General features: G+C 57.6%; 1 protein-coding gene across 1 annotated transcript in view; it reads left to right on the forward strand.

The window, feature by feature from the left end:
* The window catches only part of LAMC3 (laminin subunit gamma 3), a 58,577-nt gene that overhangs the window by 2,642 nt on the left and 30,134 nt on the right, over positions 1–25,801 (forward strand). The window contains exons 2-8 of the mRNA XM_049630355.1: positions 11,793–12,097; positions 15,044–15,174; positions 17,253–17,419; positions 18,745–18,933; positions 19,019–19,136; positions 21,783–21,881; positions 25,019–25,155. Coding sequence (XP_049486312.1) covers positions 11,793–12,097; positions 15,044–15,174; positions 17,253–17,419; positions 18,745–18,933; positions 19,019–19,136; positions 21,783–21,881; positions 25,019–25,155 — 1,146 coding nt within the window. The remainder of the gene's footprint in view (positions 1–11,792; positions 12,098–15,043; positions 15,175–17,252; positions 17,420–18,744; positions 18,934–19,018; positions 19,137–21,782; positions 21,882–25,018; positions 25,156–25,801) is intronic.

Consider the following 25,801-nt stretch of genomic DNA (forward strand, 5'->3'; position numbering starts at 1 on the left):
AAAAAAAAAAAAAAAAAAAAGAATAAAGAAGGAAGCCTGAATGAATAGCGCCTTGGCCTCCTGGGTCCTGAGCCCCTGGGCCCAGCCGCTCTGGGCTCTCATTTGTCCGCTCTCAGAGACAGAACAGAGAAGTCACAGAACGAGCTTTGGACTCGGGCACAGCCCAGCCGCTCACCGGGCAAATGCTGCCACATCTTTGAGTCCACGCCGTCCCCTGCACGACGGGGCTAAGCCGGGCTGCCTCCCAGCCGCCTGGGCGCGTTCTGTGAGCTCCGGTCGGCCACGTACTTGCAGGAGCCCTGACAGTCCTTGTGTGTGGCCGGTGTCACTCTGCTGAGAACAGCTCAGGGCTGAGGTTCCCCCCCACCCCCGGGGGTGACCTCTGCCCAAAGGGCTGAGAAATGCTTGCCGGGCTGGCTCCCGAAAGATGTCCTGACCCCGGGCCCTGTTGACGCGCCGGGGGCGCCAGGGCCCCCGCCGCGGCCCCAGACTGAGCCCGTTTTGGGTTCCGTTCAAGTTTGGTTTGCGCCATGCTAAGCTGCGGATTGCATAATATCGGGGTTTTCAGGGTGTCCCCAGTGGAGGCCTCCAACCTCTCCTCCCGGCGCCCAGGCCGCCTCTGGGGACTCTATCCCCCCGCCCCCCCGCTTGGGGCTCCTGGGAGGGGAGAATGGGTGGATGGCTCTGGCCTGGGGCCCCCAGAGGGAGTGGGGTGAGGGGCAGGGGAGGGAGGGGAGGGCCGGTCAGCCCCGGGATGGAGGTCGCTGCTTTCCCAGCCCCCTGTGAGCTTGCAGACATCTGTTCCAAATCCCAGAGTCGCTAAGCCGAGCCTTCCTGTCTGGGATGAAAGGCAGCAGCAGGGTCTGGCGGCTCCTAGCCCTCCACCCAGGCCCAGGGAAGCAGGCAGGCTGGGGCGGGGGCGGGGGGGGGGGGGGGGGGGGGGAGGGAGGGTGTTGGGGGGAGGTGCATGGTCCCCGGGGATAAGAGACACTATTCGGGAGGCTCCCACCTAGTGCTAAGAGCCCCAGCCCAGCCTGAACTCCTTTACAGGCAGGGAAACTGAGGCCCTGAATGTCAAGTCAGTTGTCCAGGGTCATGCAGCCAGTAAATGGCAGACCCTGGGATCCCAGCCAGGCTGTGCTGCCCTCGGGAATGATAAGCGGCCAAGTCAGGCAGGTGTGAGCCTTGGCTTTTGGCGGGGGGGAGGGGGAGTCTCCCTCCTAGCTTGGACACCCTCGAGTCCCCAAGCAGACGAGCTCTGAGCCCTCAAGAGGGGGCGGTTGCAGGAATAAGGCGGGTGGGCTTTGCCTGATCCCTCTCCAGCCTCAGGTCCGACTGCCGGTGGACAGGCTTTCTCCGCGCATTCGGTCAGTTGGCTGGCCGTTTACCGAGCCCGGGCTGTCCTGGCCTTGGGGTCCTGTCTGCCAGAGGATGACGCTGATGAGGATTTATGCTCTGGGAATACACGTGGAGTTAGCCGGCCTCGCTGAGACCTAAAGGGTGGCAGGAGCTGGCAAAAGAGCAAAGGACATTTCAGGTCAAGGGGACAGCACAGGGGAGCCAGGGGACCGCTCCGTGTGTTCTTGGACCCGGTGTCCTGGCTGGCCGGAGTGGAGGGGACAAGGAGACAGGGGGGCCGGGCCTGGGTGGGGGCTGGATGTCAGGAGGACCCTGCCGGCCCCTGCGGAGCCCTGAAGCCAGCTGTGTCTCCTGAGTTTTGGCCGCCTTGCGTCTTCCTGTCGAGGGGGAGGCCGTGTTTGCGTTGGCTGGGGCCAGTTCCGGGTGGGGGGGTGGGGGCAGGCCCTCCTTCCGTCTCCCTGGAGGTTCTGGCTGAAACGCTGGGCTCTATGCAGGTCAGGGGTCAAGGCAGCAGCCTTGGTTTGCCTCCACCTGCAGAAGCACCAGCCCCTGGGCCCAGGGCCGACCCAGGGTTTGCAGGAGTGGGCTCAACGGAGCTCCTCCTGTGTGCCGGGCCCCGTGCCGGGCCCTGGGGATGCGGCAGCGGACGAGCCATTGTCTGCCCCGCTCAGCTTAGAGGTGCCCTCCTCCAGGCCGCCCCCCGCCCTTGCCCCCTTCGCAGGAGACCGCGCTGCTCTGAGGTGTGGGCTTGTGTCGCTCACTCGCTCTGCATTGCAGAGGGAATGCCTGTTGTCACAGCTGCACCACGACCCTTGGCACAGACCCGCTGTGCAGGGGGGGCTCGGTAACTATCGGTCGGGTAAATGAATGAACAGCAGCTAACATTCAGTCACGTACATGCTGCCTGCCTGGGACTGTTCCAGGCGCTTTGCAGGCCTTTGCTCCTAAGCCCTGTTATAATGATGCCCATTCTGCCCACCCCCCCCCCAAAAAAAATAGGAAAGGAAGGCGAGGCGGTGCGTTCAAGTCGCTTGCCCGGTTCACCCGAGGGAGGTTAGAGGTTGGGTATTTTGCCCAAGGCCGCAGGGCAGGTAGGTAAGTGGTGGAGGCCTATGTGAACCCCGGCACATCACGGCCATGCCACGTTTCCTCGCTGGGAACAGGGAAGGCGAGCGCTTGAATGCGTGAGTGCCTGACTTCCCGGCAGTGTAGACCCATCCCGAACGCCTAAGCTTGTGGCGGTCACAAGGGCCCCAGCCCTCCTCGTGGCCTTACTCTGGCCACTTCACCCTCCCGTCCCCCGCCCTCCCGCATCTCCACGTCAGCCCTGCCACCAGGAATGTTCTGGCCACGCCTCCTGGAATCGCAGTGGACATTCGGGCCTCCCCCTGCACCTGTCTCGTGGTCTCCCACCTGAGCGCCCTTGACTGGGCAATTTGAACATCGTCCTGAATGTCGGCCCCCGGGCGTCACGCCGGCCTCAAGCCTCGGGTCCCAAAGGAAAGGCAGTCGCGTTCACGGCAGCACGCATCACAACAGCCAGACTGGAAGCCACCCAAGTGTCCATGGACAGTGGGATGAATACGTGAAGCGTGGTATAGATGCGCAGTGGACTGTTATTCAGCCTTGAAAAGGAAGGAGGTTCTGACACCTGCCACAACAGGGGTGAACCTGGGGGACGACGCTGAGTGACATAAGCCAGACACAGAAGGACAAAGCTGTATGAGTTCGCTTGTCTGAGGCCCCTAGAATAGCCTAATTCATAAAGACAGAAGGTAGAAGTGTGGGCACCAGGGGCTGGGAGGGGGAGGGAGCGGAGAGCAGTCTACGGGGTGAGGACTCTCAGTTCAGGAAGATGAAAAGAATTCTAGATGGGGGGGCGGGGGGATGGCTGCACAACAGTGTGAATATACTTACCCCTGGTGAACTGTGTGCTTAAAGCTGGTTAAGACGCCAACTTGTATGTGCATTTCCAAGTACAAAGTCAAGGCATTCTCCCGGCTCTCCAGGCACCAGAGCAAGAAACTTGGGTGTCAGCTGTAATTCTTCCCTTCCTCCCTGGACTTCAAGCATTGACCAGAATTCTAGAGCGTTCTCTGGGATATCCTTCGTGTTTGCTCTCCTCTCCGTCATTTTCACTCAGCCCTCCCCTCCCCCCATCACTTCCTGCTTTCTTGCAGTGGTCTTGAACGCCCTGCACATGTGTGGTTTGTTCATTTCAGCCGCATCTCAGATCAGACTGGACCTCGGGATCCTTCTTAACACAAAGCCCTCAGCAATAATCCATCAGACGTAAAGCTTTTGCTCTTCCCAGGGTTAGACAACATGCTTGATGGTCTTGATCCATAGTTAGGGTTTAGACCCTTGGTCCAAAGAGGAGAAAACTGTGACAGGCCCGGCCCTCAGTCAGCCAGGCTCTCATGGTGCCTGGCATTGTGGTCGTGGGGATTCCCCAGCTCCTCACGGGACCCACCGAGCCCCAAATTGCCAAGAGCCTGGGTGGGAGAGGAAGCCGGGAACGGTGGATGACCATGAAATGGGGCCAAACGAATCCCCCCTACCCCGTCCCCACCCCCAAGGCTGGGAGCAGCTCTCCCCACCAGGTTCTCATGCCCACAGTGGGCTGGGCAGCTTCGCCTACACATTCCCAGCTCCGCTCCCCACCCTGCCCTCTCCGGTCCCACCCCCCGGGCCACTGCTTCCCAGATGGCTCCAATTAAAGGGCTTTGTTTTGTTTCCACTTTCCCAAAATAAGCCTCTCTGTTCTGAGCTCATTCTGCTTGGTCAGTGCCGGATGTGGGCCGGTTGGTTTTGGGACTGCCCTGGTGTCAGTCCTGATGGGCTTCATGTCCCAGCTGGCTGGAGGGGGCATGGCTTGGTGCTCGTGGTGCCGGTCTGGGCAGCCTCCGCGGTCGTCGTGGGTACCCGCGCCCCTTTCCCGGACAGCCCCTTCTGTCCGAGCACCCACAGATTACTGAACAGGTGGTGGCCTCGTTCGGGGCAGTGACTCTGGGGACAGACGAACCCGCAGTCGAGTAGAGAGAGACTCAGCTATTTTCTGCGTGAGGTGGGGGCGAGTCCCCTTCTCCTGCCCAAGCCTCAGGATCCTTGTTAGTAAAACACGTGCAGTGATGAAACTGGGGATCTCAGCCGCACGGTATGAGTAAAGCATGGAGCATGGTGCCCGGCATACAGGGGGTGCTCACTAAATGCTGGCTGTTGTTAAACAGACACATCCAGGGGTCGCAGCTTGTGATATCAGTGGCCTTGTCAGGCCTGCCTGTCTCAACGCACTCACTGGATTATAAACTCCTTGAAGGTATAAATCATGAGCTTTACCTGCTCATATGGCACGCATTTATTGAGCACCTACTGTGTGCCGGGCACTGTGCTCAGCTCTAGGGATTCCCATCCCCTGCCCCGAGAGGGTCACAGACTAGTGGGAGAGATGGGCAGGTCTTTCCAGAACAGGATAAAGAAGCCCAGGGAGGCTGGGGGAGCACTGATGAGCCATCCAAACCCACAGCTCTAGGGGTGAGTAGCCATCGGCCGGGGTTCGTGGGAAGAAGGGCATTCCACATCAGGCTGCGGTTGGGGCATGTGGTCAGTCGGCTGAGCCAGAGGGATGAGCAGAGGGAGCAGAGGGATGCGGCGGAGCCAGCCAGGTAAGGAGCCGAGAGAACAGCATGCAGGCAGAGGGAACAGCATATTGGGCTGCTAGGAGGTGAGATCTGTGTGCTCCCAAGCAGCGTTGTCCCCAGTGAAGGGTTGCAGATGACATTCTGGCCCAGTTTTCCTGAAGGGGACACACCTCTCCTAACCACCCTGAAGCCTCGTCATCCCCTGGAGCTCGCAAGGGTGCGGGCTAAAGCTGCACGTTTAATTCTTGTCGCTGTTTAGAAGATCTCGGGGCCGCTTCCTTCCCCAGCCTTCGGGTTGCCTTTGGCAGAAACCTTTTCATCACAAAGCTGGGATTAAGTTGTTTTTCTTGGCCCTTCTAATTAACTCTTGTAACAGAAAGTCCCTGCCGAGTCTCTGTGATGTTCCTGTGTCTCCTCTCACCTCCCGGCTTGGCAAGGAAGAGGAAAAGCCGTGATGTTTCCTAGTGCGTGATGTTTCCCCCTCGCACGAGATCCCAGTGACTGCCTTTTTCCAATCACGCTTCTAGCTGCCAGCTACCTTTTAAGTGGCTCCAGGCTCCCCTCCCGCGACGTGTCTGGCTGCTAGATGTTTACGGAGGAGTCTGGGCCGTCAGACCCGCAGCCGCCTCCACCCAGCGTGCTTTCGTGAAAGCCACATCTGGGCTAAGTCCCTGCCTGGTCCCGGAGCCTGAAGCCTACCCGGCACAGAAGCGGCCACCAGACGCTCACTCGGTTTGCGACACATGCTTTCTTCTCAGGCACTTGGAGTTAGGATGCCCAGCTGTGCTGTAGCCGAACTTTGAAAAACATTTTGAGACAGAACACGGCAAGGTGGTTGCTTTGCAAAAAAAAAAAAAAAAAAAAAAAAATAATATGTTTTCTCCAGTTTTTAAATTAGACCAAGCTTTTTAAAAAAAAAATTATTATTGGGGCGCCTGGGTGGCGCAGTCGGTTAAGCGTCCGACTTCAGCCAGGTCACGATCTCGCGGTCCGTGAGTTCGAGCCCCGCGTCAGGTTCTGGGCTGATGGCTCGGAGCCTGGAGCCTGTTTCCGATTCTGTGTCTCCCTCTCTCTCTGCCCCTCCCCCGTTCATGCTCTGTCTCTCTCTGTCCCAAAAGTAAATAAAAAACGTTGAAAAAAAAAATTATTATTAAAAAATGTTTTTTAATGTTTATTTATTGTTGAGAGAGAGAGACAGAACATGAGCTGGGGAAGGGCAGAGAGAGAGGGAGACACAGATTCCGAAGCAGGCTCCAGGCTCTGAGCTGTCAGCACGGAGCCCGACGCGGGGCTCGAACTCACGAACCGTGAGATCGCGACCTGAGCCGAAGTCGGACGTTTAACAGAAGGAGCCACCCAGGCGCCCCTAGAGCAAGCTTTGCGAGAGAAAATCAGGAAAATGTAGAACAGTTAAAAAGGAAAACAGTCACTCACAGCCCTCTGGCCTGAGGACGGCCACACTTACTCGTCTGATGTCTCTCTCTCCTGCCTGTTCTTTGGGGGATTTTTTTTTTTTTAATTTTTTTTTTAACATTTTTTTTAACGTTTATTTATTTTTGAGACAGAGAGAGACAGAGCATGAACAGGGAGGGGCAGAGAGAGAGGGAGACACAGAATCTGAAACAGGCTCCAGGCTCTGAGCTGTCAGCACAGAGCCCGACGCGGGGCTCGAACTCACGGATCGTGAGATCATGACCTGAGCTGAAGTCGGACACTTAACCGACCAAGCCACCCAGGCGCCCCTCTTTGGGGGATTTTAAAATGCAATCTGAGGATTCTGAGCATATGATTCCGTGTCTTACTAGTCAACATTTTGGCTTAAACTTTTCCCTGTGTATTACAAGCTCACTGTCAGCTGTTTCTATGGCTTCGGTCACCCTGCGAAATGATATCGCGTCGTTTATTGGGCTCTGACGGTTCCCGTTTGTCTCCCGTTCTAAGAAACGCCTGGATGAACGTTTTCATGCGTCGAGGCTCCTTTTCTTGTTTGAATTCCCCAAAGCGGGATGATTTTCCCAGAGGCAAGGGATTTTTTCATGGCTCCGCATCCCATCCATCCCACCAAACTGCCTTTTCAAAGAGCTTGTGTATGGAGATAACGTTCCCCACCCTTTCTTTTATTGTGCTGAATACACACGACAAGCGCATCTGTGTTGTTGTGCGACCGTCACCGCTGTGTATCAGTTTCTGCTGAACTGAAAGTCTGTTCCCGTTGTACGCTGACCCCTCGCCACGCCTTCCCCGACCCCGGCTTCTGGCCCCCGCCGCCCTCCTTCCCGTGTCTATGAACTTGACGGCTCATATCTGGTGGAATCATAGTATTTGTCTGTGGCTGGCGTATTTCACTCAGCATGATGCCCTCAGGGTCCGTCCAAGTTGTAATTAACGTGTGTGACGATTTCCTTCCTTCTCAAGGCGGCATAATGTTGGTGTGGATAGACCACGCTTTGTTTATCCGTCATCCACCGGTGGACACGAGGGTTTTCTTTTTACCTTCTGGCTATTGTGAATCGTGCCGCTGTGAGTTCGGTGTGCAGATATCTGTTTGAATCCATGCTTTCAGTTCTTTGGGATATATACCCCCATTGCTGGATCGTATGGAAATTCCTGCTGTGAGTACTTTTTCGTAGCGAGTACCCCATTGTACGTTCCCATAGACCACGCACGAGGTTTCAGTTTCTCTACGTCCTCGCCGACACCTGTTAATGTGTGTTTTTTCCCCTCTAATTGTGGCCATCCTAATGCATGTGAGGTCCCATTCTTAAAAATAGATGTAACAGGGGCGCCTGGGTGGCGCAGTCGGTTAAGCGTCCGACTTCAGCCAGGTCACGATCTCGCGGTCCGTGAGTTCGAGCCCCGCGTCGGGCTCTGGGCTGATGGCTCGGAGCCCGGAGCCTGTTTCCGATTCTGTGTCTCCCTCTCTCTCTGCCCCTCCCCTGTTCATGCTCTGTCTCTCTCTGTCCCAAAAATAAATAAAAAACGTTGAAAAAAAAATTAAAAAAAAAAATAGATGTAACAGCTTTAGGGAGATATAATTCATCATATAATTCACCCATTTGTTAAATTTTTTTAAATGGTTATTTATTTTTAAGAGAGAGAGAGAGATGGAGTGTGAGCAGGGGAGGGGCAGAGAGAGAAGGAGACACAGAATCGGAAGCAGGCTCCAGGCTCCGAGCTGTCACCGCAGAGCCCGATGCGGGGCTCAAACCCCTGAACCATGAGATCGTGACCCGAGCGGGACCGACTCCGCCGGCTGAGCCACCCAGGCGCCCCTCAACCCACCCATTTGAACTGTACAATTCAGGGGCGCCTGGGTGACTCAGTTGGTTCAGCGTCCCAACTCTTGATCTCAGCTCAGATCTTGACCTCAGGGTCGTGAGTTCAAGCCCCACCCTGGGCTCCGGGCCGGGTATGAAGCCTCCTTAAAAAATACGTAAATAACATAAAGTGTGCAGTTCAGTGGCTTTTGGTCTGTTCATAGAGAGGTGTACCCATCCCCGCAGTCACTCTGGGAGCATTTCATCACCCCTAAAAGAAAACGCTGTACCCATTCGCAGTGTCTCCCAGTCTCCACTATCTCCCCCTCCACCCTGACAACCACAAATATACTTTCTGCCTTTGCCTACTCGGGACATTCAGTATAAGGGGAACCTTACAGCGTGTTGTCTTTTGTGATTAGCCTCTTTCATTTACCGTACTGTTTCGGAGGCTGCTCCACATCACGGCGTATTTTCAGAACGTCGTTTCCCTTTTGGTACCAAATCATGTTCCATTGGGTGACACGGCACATTTTATTGATTCATTTGTCAGCTGACAAACATTTGAGTCGTTTCCACTCTTTGGCTGTTTTGAGTAATGCTGCGGTGAACATCCGTGTGCGTTTGTGTAGACACGTGTTTTCATTTTGCTGGGGTACACGCCCAGGGGTGGGACGGCCGCGTCATACGGTATTTCCGTGTTACCCTTCTGAGGACCCATCGGGCTGTCCTTCCGCAGCAGCCGCCATCTTGCATTGCCACCAGCCGTGTGGGAGGGTTCCAGTGTCTCCAGCCCTTCGTCACCACTTGTTACTATCGGTGTTGATTATCGCCTTCCCAGTGCGTGTGGTCACTCGTTATGGTTTTGATTTGCGTGTCCCTGACGGCTGGTGACGGTGAGCCTCTGCTCATGTGCTTATTGGCCATTTGCATAATCTTTGGAGAAATGCGTTTACATCCTTTGCCCCCTTTTTTTTTTTTTAATTGGGCTATTTGATTTTTTTATGGTTGAGTTGTAAGGATCGTTTATGTATTCTAGGTAAATCCCTTATCAGATGTGAAACTGGCAAATATCTTCTCCCATCCTGTGGGTTTTCGTTTTCTCAATAGTGTCTTCAGAAACACAGACGCTTTTGACTTTGCTCAAGTCCACTGTGTCCATTTTTGCTTCTGTCACGTGTGTTTTTGGTGTCACATCTAAGAAGGCTTTGCCCAGCCCAAGTCACAAAGATGTGCCGCTGTGTTTTCTTCTAAGAGTTTTATAGTTTTACCACTTACATGGGACCGACGTGTATCTTTTTTTAATGTTTATTTTTTTTATTTTGAGAGAGAGAGAGAGAGAGAGAGAGTGTGCGCATGAGCAGGGGAGGGGCAGAGAGAGGATCTCAAGCAGTGCAGAGCCTGACGCAGGGCTTGAACTCACGGAGCATGAGATCATGACCTTAGCCTAAACCGAAGAGTCAGACGCTCAGCCGAGTGAGCCAGCCGGGCGCCCCCATAGGACCAACATATTTAAGCAGAGGACTGTAGTGATGCCTCCTCGGTGGGGAAGACTGCAGGCAGCCAGGCGGGCCTCTGGGAGCATCTGGGACCCGGGCAGAGGGAAGAAAGCAGATTTGGGAAGGAAGAGAGGACACACTCGTGCTGCTCCCGGGGGTGGGTGGCTACCAGCGATGGTAGGACCTGTGGCCACTTGTTCATCTGTTTACACGTGCGTAGACACTCCTGGGTGCCTGCCGGGTGTTGGCACTTTGCGAGGCACTGGGGTGGCCAAGTTTAAAAAAGACAGGGATGGGGCGCCTGGGTGGCTCGGTCGGTTGAGCGTCCGACTTCGACTCGGGTCACGATCTCGCGGTCCGTGAGTTCGAGCCCCGCGTCAGGCTCTGGGCTGATGGCTCGGAGCCTGTAGCCTGCTTCCAATTCTGTGTCTCCCTCTCTCTCTGCCCCTCCCCTGTTCATGCTCTGTCTCTCTCTGTCTCAAAAATAAATAAATGTTAAAAAAAAATTTTTTTTTTAAAAAGACAGGGCACGTGCTAGTCTTGAGCTCTATCCAGTGATGGATGCAGGTTGATGAGATGAGCAGGGAGAGACAGACCATGTCGTAGTCAATGTGATACCCAGGTATTGTGTGGTGACCCCCTCCCTAGCCGGGGGGGGGGGTGGTTTGGAATGTGTCGGGGGGGGTGGGTGGCTAAATGTAGGAAGGCTCTGTCAGGAGGGGCACCCGTGTGGAGGCCTGTAGGAGGGGAATGGTGAGCACGTGGGGACATCTGGGCAGCAGGGAGATCACCTTCGAAATCAGCCCTTGATTTCCCGCTTGTTTTGCACGAACACACCCACTTGGTTTAGAGGGGCCAATGCTCAGTGAACTGTGGAGGCCGCCGCCCCCCCCCCCCACCCCCCCCCCCCCGCCCCCCCCCCCCGAAGTGGTTTCTTCCCCTTCCTCCCCCCCCCCCAGCAGTACTTGGTTTTTCTTTGCTTAGCCCTGCCCCCCGCCCCCCCCCCCCCCCCCGCACCGAGGACAGATGAACACGTAGGGACCCTTCCCTCCCTGCCCCCTCTGCACCCGACTCACAGCCCTCCTGCCCATCCCGGCCTCCAGTACAGCGCGGGGTCATCGTGGGAGGTCTGGATTCATCGTTGTGGGTACTCCTGGGGCACGATGGTGGGAACTGGGCAGGGCGGGGGCCGAAGCGCGAAGCTCGAAGCCCCCCGTCTTGGTGTCGGCAGCGTGGGAGAGGGGAGCAGGGCTAAAGCTGGTGGGGGAGGAGGCAGGGGGGAGGGGATGAGCAGGGGGGGCCAAGGAGCAGCCCAGGAGCGTGACCTAGGAGGGTGGGCTGCGTGGAGGCCTGGGGACTCCCCCCCGCCCCCCAGGAAGTAAGGCAAGGCCGGGTCCCCTGGCTGTGGCCACGGAGGGCTGTCGGTGAGGTAGCTTTGCAGGAGCAGTTTCTACGGAGCGGCCCACAGAAGCTGAATTGCAGTGGACTGGGGCCCGAGTTGGGAGTTGAGGCCACGGGGCCAAGCAGATGTAGACTTCTCTAGAGAAATTTGGGCCAGAAGAGAAGTTCGATGGACACTGGAAGAAGAGAGGGACCTGGAGGGTGGCATTAGGGTTCGAGGGAGTCGGGACACGGTCTGGGGAGGAATGAGCCCAAAGGCACAGGTGGAAGGGTTGGTTCTCCTGGGCTGTAGCAAAAGAAATAACTTTCTGATGGTCACGGAGGCTTCTACAGAACGTGGCAACGTCCCGTTGCTGGAGCTCTTTGGACAAAAAGGGTTGGCTGCTTCTCGGGGGTGTTATAACGCAGCTTCTTGTGCAGGGAGGCAAGTTGGCCTAAGTAAGGGACAGCAGATGCCTAGGAAGTATGCCAGAATTGTGCGCTCTCTGCTCCGTGCCCCTGACAGACATCGCGTCTCCGTCGTGGCCCAACCCACCCGAGATCGTTTACACAGCCCTGCCCTGCTGCTCTCCCTGGACCGGGACCGCGACCCTCCCTTCCCTTCCGTAAAATGGGCCCATGTCTTCCTGCCGCAGGGAAAGCCTACGAGATCACCTACGTGAGGCTGAAGTTCCACACCAGTCGCCCCGAGAGCTTTGCCATCTACAAGCGCACCCACGCAGGCAGCCCGTGGGAACCCTACCAGTACTATAGTGCCTCCTGCCAGAGGACCTACGGCAGGCCCGAGGGCCACTCCCTGCGCCCCGGTGAGGACGAGCGCGTGGCCTTCTGCACCTCCGAGTTCAGCGACATCTCCCCGCTGAGCGGGGGCAACGTGGCCTTCTCCACCCTGGAGGGCCGGCCCAGCGCTTACAACTTCGACGAGAGCCCCGTGTTGCAGGTCAGAGAGGAGCAGGGCTGGGGCTGCAGGGGGGATGCCCAGGCCTGGGGGCGGGGGGGGGGGGGCACACGGGAAAGTGGGAAATAAAAGGACACAGGGGCCCCTGGGTGGCTCAGTCGGTGAAGCATCCGAGTCTCGGTTTCGGCTCAGGTCGTGATCCCGCAGATCGTGAGTTCGAGCCCCGCACCGGGCTCCGTGCTGACAGTGTAGAGCCTGCTTGGGATTCTCTGTCTCCCTCTCTCTCTGCCCCTCCCCTGCTCTCTCTCTCTCTCTCAAAAATAAATAAACAGTAAAAAATATTTTTGAATTAAAAACAAAAAAGAAAGAAAAACAAAAACGTGGAAAGAACACGAATTTGGGAACCATAGAGTCCCGGTTCTGTGCTCTCCAGAACATTCTGCAGTGACAGAAGTGGTCTCCAACTGTACCTTCCAATGGCAGCCACTGGCCACGTGTCTATGGAGCACTTGAAATGAGACTAGCCTGACCGAGGAACTGAATTTTAAGTCTTATTTCATGTTAATGAATTTAATTGGAAGAGCCTCGTGTAGACGGTCAACTATACCGTGGTCAGCACAGTGCTTGGCACGTAAGAGGTGCTCAGTCTCGCTCTGAAGGTAATTCTCGTCCCCATGGCGAGGGATAGCAGGCCCGTAGCTGTGTCCGTTCACCCAGGACCCCCCCACCCCCAACCGCCCAGCCCTCCTGGACGTCCAAACCCCCCCTCAGATTGGTGGCTGTCCCAGTATTGGCACCCGCGCATGTCCATGTTCCTGTGTGTCCCTGACCTTTCACCTACAGACGCGGTGGCCTGCTCGATGTTTGTGGGCGTTGGACAGCCCTCCAGTCCCTTCCCTGAGTTTTCTGTGCTGAGGAAACACTGCTGGCCCTTCCACCCCCGACAGATCCAGAACATTCCTTTTGCCGGTCAGAGATAACAAGGGGGCCAGGGTTAGCATCCTGTTTCTTTCTAGAGGGAACACGTAGCCCCAGAAAGGAGCCGTGTCCCTGCCCTGGCTGCCCAGCCCAAGAGGACATGGAATCAGCTGGCTCAAGTCCCTAAGACCACCCTCAGGTTCAGTGGTTCGCTTGAAGGGCTCCCAGAATGCGGGACGGCCGCTAAGCACCCAGTGACGAGAGGCGCCCGGGGCAGGGTCCGGGAGGGACTGGTATAAGCTTCCTCTTCTCTCCCGTACAGTCGTGGGGACGGCACTTACTTCCCCCAGCAGCGATGTGACTGCACAGAGTACTGCCACCCAGGGAGACTCGGGTTACCCGGGACTCCAGGGTTTTTTCTGGGGGTCGGTCGCATAGACGCGGCCAACCGCCTTCCGCTCCCCCAGAGGTCAGGCTGAGCTTGTGTGGCCCGAGGCACCCCCATAAACCAGTTGTTAGCAGAGACTATCTGGAGTGGCCCAAGACCCCAGGCAAACAGAGACATTCTTATCAAACAGGGCATTCTGGGGGCTTAGAGATGATCTCCCAGGAGCCGGGGCAAAGGCCAGACCTCTGTTTGGGCAAAGCTAATCATAACGGGACAGAATCGCATGCCCAGATGTCCAAGCTCTGCTTACCTCGTGAAAACGTTCTTATGTCATCATCGTGATTCTGTGTAAAATGACAGTTTCTTCTCCCCGGGGCTCCACGTTCTGTAGATTACAAATTATTAGCCAAGGTCATCTGAAGACAAGCAGGGGGCTGGGCCCCTGTTCCTGTGTCCCAGCCATCACGCCGGAGCAGAGGCTCAGGCTGACACCCTTCCCTGACATGTTGTCTTGTGTGGGCTGGACGTTGTCCCCGACGGAGAAGCAACCTCTTCGGAAAGCCGTCACCCCACCCCCACCCCACTCCACCCCCCGCCCCCGCTGCTCCCAGGTGGACACCAGGGTCGGAGAAGGACAACGAAAGGCAAGCCCACGTTGCCCTTCTGTCCCGTCCTCCCCTCTGGGCACATCTGGGATGGTGCTTCCTCTGAGGATTGGAGCATTTGGGGGCGGGAAGTAAGGAAGGATGTGTCCGCATGGCTGCTGGGTCTTGGGTCCCTCTGTTCCCCATCAGGGACCAAGGACCTTGGAGAGAAGGCTGACTTGGCACATTTGGGCCAGATCCCTGAATGCACACTGACATTGGCAAAGTGGTTCGTGGAGTGATGGGCACTTACAGACTCCGCTCAGTGCTGAGGCTTCCACTGAAGTCTTCCAGTGAGAGACCCTCTCTCCCCAGCAGAAACATCCTTGGGCGGAGGCCCTGGGTCCCAGGCAGCGGGCTGGCAAGCGGCTGAGCTCGGGGGGAGCCGGGGGCAGCGGAGACCTGCCGGGCCGCGTCACGCTGGGGCCCCAAGACAGACTTTGCCAGGAGTTCGTTTCTGCCCTGATGGGCCTGATTGCTAAACCAGGAGCCCCTGGGCTGAATTAAAATGTTGATTAAAATTCAGCCGGAGCTGCCTCTGTGTACCTCTGATTATAACAGCAGGCGGATGAAAATGTCAGCCTTCACGTGGGCTCTCCCCCACCTCCCTGCCATGCTCTTCTAGGGAGACGGTGTCATTCAGCGATCAGCTAGTATTTACTGAGTACCGGCTACGTGCCAGGCAGAGCCTGGGGGCTGGGGGTGCCAGGAGCACAAGGGGCCCCAAGTCCCTGCTCTCGCAGCGCTCACATTCTGGTGGGACAGATGTCACCTGGGGCAGGTGTCTTCACCTTCAGGCAGAACACCTTCAGGCTGCCCGGGGGGGGGGGGGGGGGGGGGGGGGGGGGGGGTCTCCTGGGACCCAGGGACGAGCCAAGCTTAGACAAACTCCAAGAACAGTGCGGAAGTAAGGAGCGTGGGCTTTGGGGTCCTGCCCAAAGGCAACCTTCAGGCAGAACAGGGTGAAAGTAAATACCCAGGGGCCCGCTGATGCCTTCCCTCCTCCCCAACCTTGTTCCCCACCCCCGCCCCTCCCAGGAGTGGGTCACCAGCACCGAGCTACTCATCTCCCTGGACCGGCTCAACACGTTCGGGGATGACATCTTCAAGGACCCCAAGGTGTTGCAGTCCTACTACTATGCCGTGTCTGACTTCTCCGTGGGCGGCAGGTAGGTGGAAGGCAGCTTGGCGGGGCCCCAGGACCCTGGCCATGGGGCACAAGGTAACTACCATGAGGGAGTCACCCAGGGGCTGCTGTGCGGGGTAGAGAAACCCCTTGAGATGCCTCTGGGCATCTGGGGGAGACGGAGGAAGCAGGATCCTGGTCCTCTGGACCCGGCATTCGAGGCCTTGGTGGCCCAGCTGCATCCCAATTCCTGCTTTTCTCCCATCAGCTATGTTTCCACCACCATGCGCAGGACCTTCCAGACCTTTGCACCTGCTGTTCCCTCTGCAAGCAGATGCTTGCCTTATGTCTGTCCCCTCTCTGCTGTGGGAACTGCCGGGAGTTGCCGTCTGGGCCCTCGGTGCCGGCTCCTGCTCTGGTGATCGGTACATGCTCTGGTTTGTCTAAGCATCTCCCCTCTCTGAGAAGCAGGGCAGAGGCCTCGTCTCTCTCAGCATTCTCAGCCTGTCGCCCATGCGGCCGTGGGTACGGATCCGGGGAAGACGCAAAGGGTGACTTTGGCATGAAAGCTCAGGGGCTTCCTTCCTGGAAAGGGACGAGAGAGACAGAGGTGTTCCTGCCCCAACGTCAAGGGGGTGGCGGACAGCAATCAGATCACTCTGTCCGACACACAGCACGCTCCAGAATAACGGGAACGGGGGCCCGGGCAGGGCATGCTGGCGGTCAGGGAGACTGCTGCGTAGACGGGGGCCCGGCCAAGGTTGGGGGAGGCCGGCATCCTGGGCGGAAGGGCCCAGCGTGTGCCAGCCCGGGAGGCAAGGCTGGAAGATGGTCGGGACCGTGGGCCGAGTTCATTCACGTGCCGCAGGCCGCGGGGTGCTCTCGAAGGATTTGGCCAGGGTGGTCACAGGGCTTTAAAAGGCCCCAGCCCCACCCCCGACATTGCGTGGGGACGGAGAAGAGGAGAGAGAGAAGACGAGCGATGTTACAAAGTGGCCGTGGGAGGTGGTAGTAAGGCAGGGAGCAGCAGCATGTGGGTCCACGAGGTATTTAGGATAGGAAGTCCACGTGCTCTGGGGGGAGGGGGGATGGCCCATCTCGGGGGGGGGAAACAAGGGGCTTCTGTAGTTCAGGGATGCTTGGGGGCGTTGAGAGAGGTGGAGAAGTCCAGGAAGGGGATGCGAGCCCCGGCCTGTGCAGGGCTGGGCTGGGAGCGAAGGGGCAGTGGGGGTGTCCGGGAGGGCCCCTCTATTCCTCCTCCCCCGTCACCCCTGCACTTGATTCGGGTCAAACCACCCCGGGGGAGGGGCTCTCCAAGGATGGCGGGCCGTGGCGAGCTCCAGCGCCTGCTGTCAGGGGGCTTCAGGCCAGAGAACATCTGGGTCCCAGCTGCCAGAGCCGGACCACCCTGGGGCCTGCAGCTGGCTGGGGGGCAGGTGGGCCAGCGGCATCCCACCCACAACGGCCTACAGGAATTTCACTCCTTCCCTTGGAGTCCGAGAGCTTCATGGGGGAGGGCGGTGTCTGCAGACCCCCGTGGGGACGTGGGGGGTCCCTTGTCCCAAGACTGAGGATCCTTGTCTCTCGAGACTCGTATCCACGTCACCCCCGCCAGAAATGCTGGACCGTGACCTGCCTCCCCTGGGCTCCCGTGGAGGAAACAATGCCCTGTGCCCGTCCCACGCCCTGTGTCCCCAAAGTAAAAAAAAAAAAAAAAAACACTGGGGGTGCAAGCCGTGGTCAGCGATTTCTTCATACCCACTGAGGGCAGAGCGTGGAACACAGCTTATGGGAGCCACCAAGTGGCCATGGTGTGGCGTCCAGGAGCCCGGAGTCTGCACACAGTAGGACAGGGCTCCCATTCCGCCTCTGCTGCTTAGCGTCCGTGACTTTGTGGCCTGTGCCTCAGTTCCCCCATCTGTTAAATGGGGGTAATAAAAGCGGATGGAAGGGGTTCGTCTGCGTGTGCCGTCAGCCCTCCGTTACTGTCGACCCCGGGCACGCGGCCGAGGTTCCTTAAAGCTCCGTCACTGAGCACAGGACCGGGGGCTCGTCTGAATGCCTGGCGGTGAACCCCTTGCCTTCCGCCATTTCTGGACCCCCTGCCCCGTGTGTCCCCAGGTGCCAGTGCCACGGACATGCCAGCGAGTGTGGGCCCGAGGAGGCGGGCCGGCTGGCCTGCAGGTGCCAGCACAACACCACGGGCGTCGACTGCGAGCGCTGTCTGCCCTTCTTCCAGGACCGCCCGTGGGCCCGGGGCACCGCTGAGGCCGCCAACGAGTGTGTGCGTGAGTGTCCTGGGGCTTTGGGCCGCGGCACAGACTCCCCGAGACCCCGCAGTGGGGGCTGCTCCGAACACCAGCCCCCACGTCCCTGCGGGATCAGGGGAGGCTGGGAGAGAGCTGGAGGGGACGTTTGTTCCTCGGCCCTCCCCCAGACCAAATCCCCCAGTAGAGGCTGCGGTCAGAGGGCTGGGAGGCCCCCCGACTGTGCCTTTGTTTCAGCTGCTCTAGCCGCAGCTGCTAATCAAAGCCAGAAGGCCCCGGGTCCTGGGGGGGGGGGGAAGGGGGGCGCCGACCTGCCCCCCCAGCCTCTCCCACGGCCCCCCAGGCAGCCTTTGATGTCTCAGTCCCCGTGTGATGTGGCTCTGACCACCTAACCTCAGGGACAGGCTGGAGACGATGGGGCCCGTCCTACCTTCTCCAGGGACGCGGGGCTGCCCACGGCCTGCTTGGGTCCGTCCCCGCCCGGCAGGCTGGCCCATCCCAGCTTCCCACTGTCCCCAAGCCCTGCCCTGCCTCCCAGAGAGTCATCTGAGTTGCTTCAGGCCCTCTGCGCGGAGCTGGCCATCCTGGGGCTGCCGGAGCTGGGGCGGGGAGGGGACGGCCTGGTCCAGGAACAGGGCACTGGCTGCAGGAGCTTCCCAAGGGCCACTGGCCCTGCTAGGTTTCTGCTGCCCTCACTGGCCTGGGGTCACCTGCCCTCACTCCACCAAGGAGTCCTCCCTGGGGCCAAAGGAAGCTGTGCCGGCCGGCTCCTCCGTTCTGAGCCTGAGTCTCTCTCCATGGTGGGGACGCAAAAAGCCAGACCACTTCTCCTGCCGTGTCCTTGTCCTCTCTGCCAGCAGCCTGGAAGCCGGGCACTTCGGACCTGACCCCCTGCCGCCCAGTGCAGGCCGCCCTGAGCTCGGCCTCATCCCTGACCCTCTAGCCCACCTGATTGTGTCTTTGTACGCAGCCTGGTCCAAGCCCCATCACCCCTCCCACCCCAACTCTGGGCCCGAAGCTCCAGCTTCTCTGCTCCCCAGCTCCTGTGTAACCCTCCCAAAGCCTGCCTTGCCGCAAGTGAAGTCCACTGACCGTGGCCGCCTGGCCTCCCCGGATCATGCTCTGCTGACCTCTCGACCTCCCAGCTGCCCCTGCACCACTCCCTGTCCCCTTGTGCTGCCCCCTGAGGGTCCGGTTTGGGAAGACCAGTCGACGGGTCTCCATACCCTTGATCAAGCTTGACCTGCCTCGAGCTGCCGGCTCCTTCATCACAAGACCACCCCGCCCCCGCCCCCCGGGCCCCGGCCGCTCAGCACAGCCCCCTGTCCCCTGCCCCCTGCCCACAGCTTGCAATTGCAACGGCCACTCTGAGGAGTGTGTGTTCGACCGGGACCTCTTCCGCGGTACGGGCCACGGCGGCCGCTGCCTGCGCTGCCGGGACCACACGGCCGGGCCACACTGTGAGCGCTGCCAGGAGGACTTCTATCGCTGGAGCCCCCGGAAGCCGTGCCAGCCCTGTGACTGCCACCCGGCAGGTGAGCGGGCCCCGCCGCCCAGCCCCCACTCCTCCCCCCGCCGCCCGGTTCGAGCCCCCACTGCCCCGAGCCCTTGCTCCCCCAGGTTCGCTACGTCTCCAGTGCGATGACTCAGGCACCTGTGCCTGCAAGGCCACCGTCACAGGCTGGAAGTGTGACCGCTGCCTGCCCGGGTTCCACTCACTCAGTGAGGGAGGCTGCCGGTGAGGGGGCCGGGGGAGCGGGTGTGCACGGCCCAGCAGGGCGGGGCGGTGGGCGGATTGGGACCGAGTGCCAGGAAGCAGGGGGAAGGGGATATGAGCTGTCCTTCCCTGCTCCCTTCCACGCCTCTGTCCTTCACTCCTTCACCTTCTTGACTCTGCAGCCAGTCCAGTCCCAGGCGAGGACTACACGCACCCAGTCCCGGGAGAACGGGAGACAGGGTGTGGGTCCCACGAAGCCCCGCCGGTCTTGGGGGTCGAGGGCAGGCTTCCCGTGCAAGGCACTGAGTTCCAGTGTGAGACCTGAGAGGCGGGGGCGGGTGTGCCAGGCAGAAGAAAAGCATGTGCAAAGCCTCTGAGTGCGTGGTACAGGGCGGGAGGACGGTTCCAGGGGGGGACCTCAGGAGGAGTATGGACAGACGTGAAGCAGGAGTGGGACGAGGTTGGGGGCCGGGGCAGAGGCTGCAGCAGGAACAGCTGGGAAGTGTGGCAGCGTGCACGAAGGCTTGGCCACGGAGAGGGAGCGGCAGAGACCCGGACAGATCCCAGAGCCCCTCGGAAGGCAGACGTGGCAGGAGGTGGTCACCGGGGAGCAGGAGAGGAAGACGGGATGAAGGCTGGGTCCCCAGGCACCTAGGTGGAGGGAGGCCGTTCACGACACGGGGAGGACAACGCGGTGGGAAGAGGCTGAGTCCGCACTGCTGGTGGGGTATCCAAGAGAGAGACAGGCAGGGGGCCACTGGGGTCTGGACCTTGGAAGAGGGGTCTAACACACTGACCACCACTTGACTGAGAAGCACCCACGACCGGAAAAATAAAGCTCTTACAAATTCAGAAGCACTTCAAAATGAACTTGGCTTTGGTTGAAACAGTCTCCTTATATATTTGAAAGGCGGTGGAAATGCATTGGGAGTCATATGGGGAGTATCGGATGCCTCACAAAATACTCAGCTGTTCTAGGCACAAATCTGGCCCTTAGGTGGGAGTTGCATGCTTCCCCCATGTTTCTCTGGCCTCTGGACCTTTGCACATGCTCCTAGCCCAGAGCATTCTTCTCTCCACAACCCCTGCCTCTCACTGGCCTGTGTCTAGCAGACCCCTACACTTTCTTCAGTCCCCAACTGAGATGCCCCTCCCCTGGAAGGCTTTCCTCTACCTGTCCTCTTGTCCCCACCCCAAGCACCTCCTTGGTGCACCTGCAGCCTCTTGTACATCTTCTCCATAGAATGTGTCAGAGCACAGCACCTATCTGTTTGCTTGTTCATCCTCACTGGGCTGTAGGCTCTATGAGCACAGGAGCCATGTCTTGTCAGATAGTGGATGGATGGAAGGAAGGAAGGAAGAATGGATTGAAGGATAGATTAAACGATGGATGGGAGGGAGGAAGGAAGGAAGGAAAGGAAGGATGGATACATACATTGATGGATGGATGGATAGATGGAAGGAAGGAAGGATGGATAGAAGGATAGATTAAAGGATGGATGGGAGGGAGGGAGGGAGGATACACGGATGGATGGATAGAAGGAAGGAAGGAAGGAAGGAAGGAAGGAAGGGAAGGATTGAAAAATAGATTAAACAATGGATGGGAGGAAGGAAGGAAGGAAAGGAAGGATGGATACATACATGGATGGATGGATAGATGGAAGGAAGGAAGGATGGATAGAAGGATAGATTAAAGGATGGATGGGAGGGAGGGAGGGAGGAAGGAAGGATACACGGATGGATGGATAGATGGAAGGAAGGAATAATGGTTAGAAGGATAGATTAAAGGATGGATGGGAGGGAGGGAGGAAGGTAAGATACACAGATGGATGGATAGATGGATGGAAGGAAGGAAGGAAGGATAGATTAAAGGATGGATGGGAGGGAGGAAGGAAGGAAGAAGGGAAGGAAGGATACATACACTGGTGAATGGATGGATAGATGGATGGAAGGAAGGATGGATAAAAGGATAGATTAAAGGATGGATGGGAGGGAGGGAGGAAGGAAGGATACCCACATGGATGGATGGATAGATGGATGGAAGGAAGGATGGGTGGATAGAAGGACAGATTAAAGGATGGATGGGAGGGAGGGAGGAAGAAAGGAAGGATAGATACATACATGGATGGATGGATAGATGGATGGAAGGAAGGATAGATTAAAGGATGGATGGGAGGGAGGGAGGAAGGAAGGAAAGATACATGGATGGATGGATGGATGGATGGATGGATGGAAGGAAGGATGGATAGATTAAAGGATGGATGGGAGGTGAGGGAGGGAGGAAGGAAGGAAGGATACGTACACTGATGGATGGATAGATGGAAGGAAGGATGGATAGAAGGATAGATTAAAGGATGGAAGGGAGGGAAGAGGAAGGTTGCATGTGTAAGGGGCTAGGCCAACGGATAGAAGGCTGGAAAGATGAATGAACAGCTAGGTGGTTGGAAGAATGCACGGATGGATGAGAGGACGGGTAGGCAGATGGACCGCTCTCCAGGTGAGGGGACGGGTCACTTCTTCAGCAAGGTGGGAACAGTATAGCCAGGCGCAGGCTCTTGGGCGAGCCTGCCTCCTGGTCCTCTAGGGGATGGGAGGGATGGGGAAATTCCAAGGAGGATGGGCTACTCTCACTCCGGACTTGCTCCCACCGTCCTGTCTCTTTGGCAGACCCTGCACCTGCAATCCTGCTGGCAGCCTGGGCACCTGTGACCCGCACAGTGGACGCTGCCCCTGCAAGGAGAACGTGGAAGGCAAGCAGTGTGACAGGTGGGCGAGCCGATCCGGTCATAAGCCTGCTGGGCTCGTGGTGGAGGAGCGGGGGGCGTGGTCCATACGGACCTGGGCGTCCTCGTCGCCCAGCAGCCTTCCTGGAGCGCCACGGGTCTGCCACCCTGGAAGTTCTCTAAAGCTTCTGAGGCCGTCTATGCTTTGGCCCACTACCGCTGATGATTAAAGGCTGTGATAGCCGTTGTGTTTTTTTTGTTTTTTTTTTTTTTTACATCTTCAAAAGAAAGAGCTGGAAAGCATAGGAGAGATGAACTAATCCAAGGATAGCAAATACCTTGGACTCGTACCATAGCCTTCCTGTCTCACACCCAGGGCAGGCATCACGAGTGGGGCACAGCAGTCTTTACCGTGAGCCCTACCGTAACCTCAGAATCCTCTCCGTCCTGCTCCAAGAGGCTCCTACCAACTGAGCTGAGATTCAAGCTTGTTTGCCATTTTCATCATCCCGTCATGGTACAAATGGAGTGTCTAAAGCTCAGTGAGCCGAAATTGCTTTTTCAGAGCCACACAGTTCTTAAACTTCCTCTCTAGTGTGTTCTGGGGGTCTTCAAGCCCTAAGCAATGGCAGATGAATGTCCCCTTCCTGGCTTCGGCCCTGACCTCTGAAGTCCTTCGTAGCCAGCGCAGGGTCTGTCTGGGGCTCTGATTCTCTGGCCACAGGCCCTGTGTGTAAAGCACCTGACAGTATTATATTGTGGATTCGAGTCCTGTTAGCCTGTGCTGGGCCCCTGCTGGTTCAGGAAGAAGCTGGTGCCAACACTGTGGCTGGCCCTGGCCTTGACTTGCCTTGGTCAGCCCCAGGCCGCCCCCCTCACCTTGCCCACATGTGGCCTGTGGGCCCTGGGGTGGAGGCTGGGCTATCTGCTGGGACTTCCTTCTCTGAGATCCCTCACGCAGGGAGGCAGAGTGGAGTCGGGGAACCAGACCCCACCGGGGTTCTCTGCCCCACTGCCTTGCACCTTGCGGATGAGGTGCCTCTGAGCCTCCCTTTGCCTGTTTGTCAAATGGGGCAGCTTGATGAGATGTGTTCCTCGGAGCTGGCTAGACATCCGGGGCCATCGACTGCTTCTTATGAATCTGATACCTCTGCCCTGGCCAGCTCAAACAGAGCCCCCAGGGTGCCAACTGGGAATCTGAAATATTTCTCCAGGGCTCCTTGGAGAAGCGGCTGATCTAGAGCTGGGGTAGGGAAAATGCAAGATGAGCCCAGAAGGCTCGTGTCTTGTAACAGAAAGCACGAAAGTGCTTAATTAAGAAAAAAAATGAAAACAAACAAAACTAAACCAGGGGACGCCTGGGTAGCTCAGTGGGTTAAGCATCCAATTCTTGATTTCAGCTCAGGACGTGGTCTGATGGTTCATGGGATCAAGCCCTGTGCCAGACTCTGCCCTGAGAGCACAGAGCCTGCTTGGGATGCTCTCTCCCCACCCCACCCCCCTCTCTCTCTGCCCTTCCCCTGCTCTCATTTTCTGTCTCTCTCTCAAAAAAAAAAAAAAAAAAACCTCTAAACCAGGATGGGAGCCTGTGTCAAAAGGACACGAGCACTGGGGCACCTGCGTGGCTCAGTCGGTTGAGCGTCCGACTTTGGCTCAGGTCGTGATCTTGCGGTTCTTGAGTTCGAGCCCCGTGTCGGGCTCTGTGCTGACAGCTCAGAGCCTGCTTTCGATTCTGTATCTCCTTCTCTCTCTGCACGCCCCCCCCCCCATGCTCTGTCTCTCTCTCTCAAAAAGAAGTAAAAACGTTAAAAAAAGATCACGAGTACCCACCTGAAAGATCCGTGCCAAAGCTGGAACGATTTGAACAACTAAATAAATAACGACAGTATTGGATTATAACCCCAAGAATAAAATAAATATCCACGAATCCACACCGATATACCCACAGATGAGGGAAAAAATAAATACACCGGGACAAAGGGACAAACCTTCCTTGCAAAAGAATTCCAAATAATAGTGTGGAAAGAGTGACGGAAATACAAAATCAGTTCAGATTTCACAGTAACGGTCGCTGTAGACGAGAGCCACCTAATTCAGCGGGCAGGATTTTAAGGAGAAACGGGACGTTTGCATAGCCCCAAATATCTCCCTCTCAAAATATTTGTGAATTACTGTGGTGGTTTCAGTCTGTGTGCACAATTCTTTTTTTTTTTTTTTTTTTTTTTAACGTTTTTTTTTTTATTTTATTTTTGGGACAGAGAGAGACAGAGCATGAACGGGGGGAGGGGCAGAGAGAGAGGGAGACACAGGATCGGAAACAGGCTCCAGGCTCCGAGCCATCAGCCCAGAGCCCGACGCGGGGCTCGAACTCACGGACCGTGAGATCGTGACCTGGCTGAAGTCGGACGCTCAACCGACTGCGCCACCCAGGCGCCCCCACAATTCTTTAATACTCCGCCCTCCAGGGGATGGAGCCTAATTCCTCTGCTCTGCACCGCGGGCTGGATTTAGTGACTTCCTTCTAACGGCGAGCGTGTGGCAGTTTTGGGGCGCGGGAGCGGGGCAGGCAGCACCTTGACCGGGTGGTGAAGGGTAACGTTACCGGTGATGTCACGTGGGCATCACTTACCCCAGTGCGATGTGATGGGAAGGACACCTCCTCTCTGTTTCTTCCCCAAACCCATGGCCCCCAGTCTAATCGGGTTTCTAATCAGAGACACCCGAACTGAGGGGCGTTCTACCAAGCATCTGTCCACTGCTCTTCAAAAGTGGCAAGGTGCTAAAAGACGAGAAATGCCGAGAAGCTGGCACAGACCAGAGGAGACGCCATGTCCTGGATCGGGTCTGGGGCAGAAAACCAACAGGAGTGGAAAAGGGGGCAGAAATCCTAATAAAGCCTGGAGTTCAGTAAACAGCATTTACTGATGTGAATTTCGTGGCCTGGTCACATGTACACCGGCCATGTCAGAGGCTGACATTGGGGAAAGCCGGTGACAAGGCCACAGGAACGCTCTCTGCGTGATCTTTGCAACTCTTGAAAATCTGAAAAAAAAAAAATGTGTTTTTTAAGTTTCCCCAGTGACTCCGACTCAGGTCAGTCTAGCTGGGATCCCCCGGACCTCCCTGACTCATTTGCTCCCCTCCCCCCCACCCCCCCCGGCACGTCCTGCCTCCTTCCAGATGCCGTCCAGGGACGTTCAACCTGCAGCCCCATAACCCAGCCGGCTGCAGCAGCTGCTTCTGCTTTGGCCACTCCAAGGTGTGCTCGACCGCTGCCCAGTTTCGGGAGCACCACATCCTCTCCGACCTCCGCCAGGGTAAGAAGTGCTCCCCATGGTCCACAGCAACCTCCAAGAGGTCGGCTCTGCACCAAGGGCGGGGGGCAGGCTGTCCTGCTCTGGGGAGATCCTGCTGTGCTGTATGGGAAGGGGGGGGCGGCCTCCCCGAGGCCCCTCTGTGCCCCTCAGCGCTCCCCAGTACCTCCCGTACCCCTTGGCTCCTTCCCTCGCCCCTGCCTTTTACCCAGCGTCTAGCAGGGCTGGGAGCTGGGTAGGCGGCAGCCTTTCAATCCCGGGCGGGGATTTCCAATCAGTCTGCTGGGGATTCACACTCGGTCCCCTGGACTCTATTTATGTGCACTTGACGTATGCCAGGCGCTGTGCTGAGCTCTTTGCATGCGTGGAACCTACGGATTCCCTGGAAGGTAGGTCGGTACTCTCATTCCCATTTTACAGATGGGGCAGCCGAGGCCCGGAAGAGGTATGCCACAGAATTTAATTGTTGGCACCCGGGTTTGTCGGCTCCTGAGTTTTGGGCAGGCCTTCTGTCCGGGTGCAGAGTCCAGAGGTGCCGTGGTGCCCTGGGTCCCCAACTCCGGGTGGTGTGTCTTTGGAGCAGGAGAGCAGTGGGGCTCGGCATTCAATCACGGCCGACGGGGACCCTTGCTTCACCCCGCAGAGCCCC

This window comes from Panthera uncia, chromosome D4 (genome assembly GCF_023721935.1).
Source record: "Panthera uncia isolate 11264 chromosome D4, Puncia_PCG_1.0, whole genome shotgun sequence".
NCBI classification, from domain to species: Eukaryota; Metazoa; Chordata; class Mammalia; order Carnivora; family Felidae; genus Panthera; species Panthera uncia.